General features: G+C 33.8%; 1 protein-coding gene across 1 annotated transcript in view; it reads right to left on the minus strand.

The window, feature by feature from the left end:
• LOC109337207 (translocon-associated protein subunit beta-like) overlaps positions 1–2,234 on the minus strand; it is a 3,068-nt gene extending 834 nt beyond the window's left edge. Inside the window, exons 1-5 of the mRNA XM_019574132.1 lie at positions 1,979–2,234; positions 641–739; positions 423–531; positions 270–341; positions 151–156 (exon numbers count right to left, since the gene is read on the minus strand). Coding sequence (XP_019429677.1) covers positions 151–156; positions 270–341; positions 423–531; positions 641–739; positions 1,979–2,160 — 468 coding nt within the window. The 5' untranslated portion in view covers positions 2,161–2,234. The remainder of the gene's footprint in view (positions 1–150; positions 157–269; positions 342–422; positions 532–640; positions 740–1,978) is intronic.
• Between the last annotated feature and the right edge of the window lie 1,241 nt (positions 2,235–3,475).

Genomic DNA, 3,475 nt, shown 5'->3' on the forward strand with positions numbered 1-3,475 from the left:
ACCGGCCGGTACGAAACGGTTTTTATAACTATGATACATAAGTTTTGCCTATAACCAAAACACAGGCCTGGGCTAACTCCCAAAATTATGTCAATAAAAAAAATTCAGATAATCAAAATTACGAAGAACATAAAAAGTAATTGTTCATACCTTAGCCTGAAATTTCAGGTCCAGTCAAATGAGATTACATGAAAACAAAGAAAAATTTGTCAGTTAACTCAAGCAACTGAGATTGATTCATGCAGAAGTCAGGTTTACAAGAAAGGTACCCATTCAAGCTTCTTCTCGGGAGTTCGATCAGCAAGAACATCTAAAGGTAATATGGGGGTTGAATATGCCTCCTAATAAAAAGCAACTATTATGATAAGAAACATTTGTTCAACAGAAATGAAAATAGACAACAATGCCAATATATATTAAACCTGCAAAGCAGCCTTCGTGGGGACGCGGAACTTTACGACGGCTGGTTTGCTAGAAAACACTCCCTTTGTTTTCACCTCCAGGTCAAATGTGTGGGAGAGGATACCACCACTGAAAATAGCATGGATTATATGTATAAGGAAATGAACCAAAATGAAAAAAGCAGAAACAGGTGTTCCAGAGTAGCAAAAAAGTTGTAGCGAAATAATATGAAACTCACGCATCAAGCTTTTCCCATGACTTCGAAATGCTATCACTGATCACATTAAAAGCATCATTTGGCCAGCTATCGTCTAATAGACTTACGTCATATGCAGTCCTTTCAATAAAAGGGAAAAGGGTAAGTATAGAGGATACATAAAAAATTATAGCATCAATAACAGGTTACCAAAAAAATGTAGTTACCCAAAATTAAAAATAGACACAAAAAATGGAAAATTTGCTCTCTTAGACTGTAAACCTATCCTCAGCAAATATTTGCAGGTACCAATGTACCATTGTGCCAAACTGGATCACAAAACAGTTCAGCAAAATTATTTGGTGTGATCTTGAACATGCATCAGCACTACTGAAAATCCTTTGATTAATACAGTTGTTTCATGAATAACAGAATGTCCTTATTTTAACAACTCAACAAGTCAGACAAGGAATTTCAATGCTTGTTTACCTAAACTCGAATACCTCTATAGGTGTGAGATTAACAAAGGAACTTATGAGGTCTTAAGATAGGGAATCAAAAAGGTGATTCAAATGGATTGACAGCATATAAAGTTCTCTACTACCACCCTGCCATAGTTCATGTCAGTTATTAAACCCAATCCCATAAAACAGAGAGGGATTTTGCATTTTGGTAATGCCCTCCACCCAATATTCAACAATCAAGTAACTAGAATAAGCATGCACTTGGAATTTACTTCTTATTTTGAAACTCCAAATGAAGCAACCAACCAGCAAAAATAGTTCGATTCAAATTTAATATTAAGTTTAAGTTAACCAAATTATACAGAAACTCTACATTTCTTCAACAACAATATCAAAATTTATCAATTTCCTTCCATCTATTAACATGCACACAAAAGGGGGCATGCCACAAGGGCTTAAAAATCAGCTTACAAAAAAATTAAAATTTTCATCTCTATTTCAAGCTTCTACCCAGCTCAAGGTTTTAAATAACAGTTTCAGTAGCGGTTTTCGAAACCTTGACCCTTCAAATAATTGCATGCATTTTGTGTCAATCCGGCCACAATTGTGCTCAAACACGGTTTCGATGACTTCCAAAACCTCGGGCAACATACCCATATTTAAAACCATGACCCAAATGACCAAAGATTATATTTTTTTTTCTTAATTTTCACATCACATAAAAAACCTAAGATCCTTGAAAATATTAATGAAATGAAAAAATATCAAAACTATTAGTCTAGCAATGAATCAAGAACATGCATGGATATGGGGAAACGCACAACTGTGATCTCAGACATAGAAAACGAAAACCTTAAACTAAATTAAAAAAGACAAAAAAAAGTTTCAATTTGAAGAGAAAGATATGGGAAATTACGAGGATCCTTGATTGTAGATATCGATGGTTACAGAGACAGTTTCAGCGCCAGATTTGAGTCTGTTAAGGTTAACCTTCTTGTGAGTGACGATGAATGGAACATCAGAGGAAGCGTGTGAGTTAGAGCAACATAGAAGGAAGAGAACAAAGAGAATCAGAGTCTTTGAGATTGAATCTGCCATTGTAGAGAGAGAGAGAGAGAGCGCGTGGAATTTGTAATGAAAGAGAAGAGGTTTTGTTTTGGAGTAGGACAGTCTTAATTTGCTACTATAAAGTAGTAATGGAAAAATGGGTCGGCCCATTTCGGACGTCTCTAAATTAAAGGCCAATTTACTTAGTTGATGCAATTTTTTTTATACTACCGATGTATTTTTTATATTTTTATGTAAGGAATTAATTTTTTTGGGTTCATAATTGTCATTTTCAATAAGTATCAATCACAAGAATTGAATCATCGACCTTGGAGATCGAATGAGACCTTCCACCACTAGACTAATTTACTTAGTTGAGAATTAATGCAAAGAGTTTTCGTAAAAAAAAAGTTTGCACACTTTTCCAGAATTTTTTTTCCTTACTTCACTCTTAAAGAAATCAAGAAACCTATGCAAGAATGCAATGAATTGAAAAACCTAGAGATATACACTATGATATGAATATCTAAGCCCTATTTAGAATGATATCACTCTCTAAGCTCTCTTAACAATATATGAAGATAAATGTTCAAGTTATTCCTCATGGACTAGAATTAAAGACTTTATAGAAACCACACTAATGTTGTCATTAATCGATTATACTGTGTCTTAATTGGTTAACAAGCTGTTAGAAATTGATTTTCTATTATGTCTTAATCGATTAACCAATGACTTAATCGATTAACACATCATAAGTTTCAGATTGGTTAGCTACTGTAATTCTGATAATCAATTATATACAACACATAATCGATTATGTTGTATAAACTTTAGTTTCTTGATGAATGGTAAACTACCTATATGACATGTGATCATGCAATACATGTTTTTCAAATATGTAATACCTTTAATGCACAAAACCATGTATATAGATGCATGAGCTTACTTATCATATAATTTCTAGATGTTATGTCTCAATTTTAGTCTTGTTCATTTTAAGTTCTTGTGAGACTCCCACCTAGGTTTACCTAACCTAGAATCGATCTAAGGCAATCATCTTAAGACTTCTAGTAAAGTAAAATTAGAAAGCCCTAAGTCTATAAGTATCACCCTTGAGTCTTCAGCTTGTTGTTTGTTGCAAGACCTTCAAGCTTTCTTGTATGTCCCTTGTCTTCATCAAAACCAAGGTCAACTTCAAATATGCAAGTTTTGACTTTTTTTACTTTCAATCTCCCTCATTTTGATGATGATAAACTCTGCACCAAATCCTTGTTTGATGAGCTTGATGATGATCAACAAGTGATTGCAAAATGTTGGATAATATCAAAGTTGTGTTGCTTTCCCTCACTTTGTTCTCCCCCTCAAC

The sequence above is a fragment of the Lupinus angustifolius genome, unplaced genomic scaffold (assembly GCF_001865875.1).
Source record: "Lupinus angustifolius cultivar Tanjil unplaced genomic scaffold, LupAngTanjil_v1.0 Scaffold_2_268, whole genome shotgun sequence".
Taxonomy (NCBI): domain Eukaryota; kingdom Viridiplantae; phylum Streptophyta; class Magnoliopsida; order Fabales; family Fabaceae; genus Lupinus; species Lupinus angustifolius.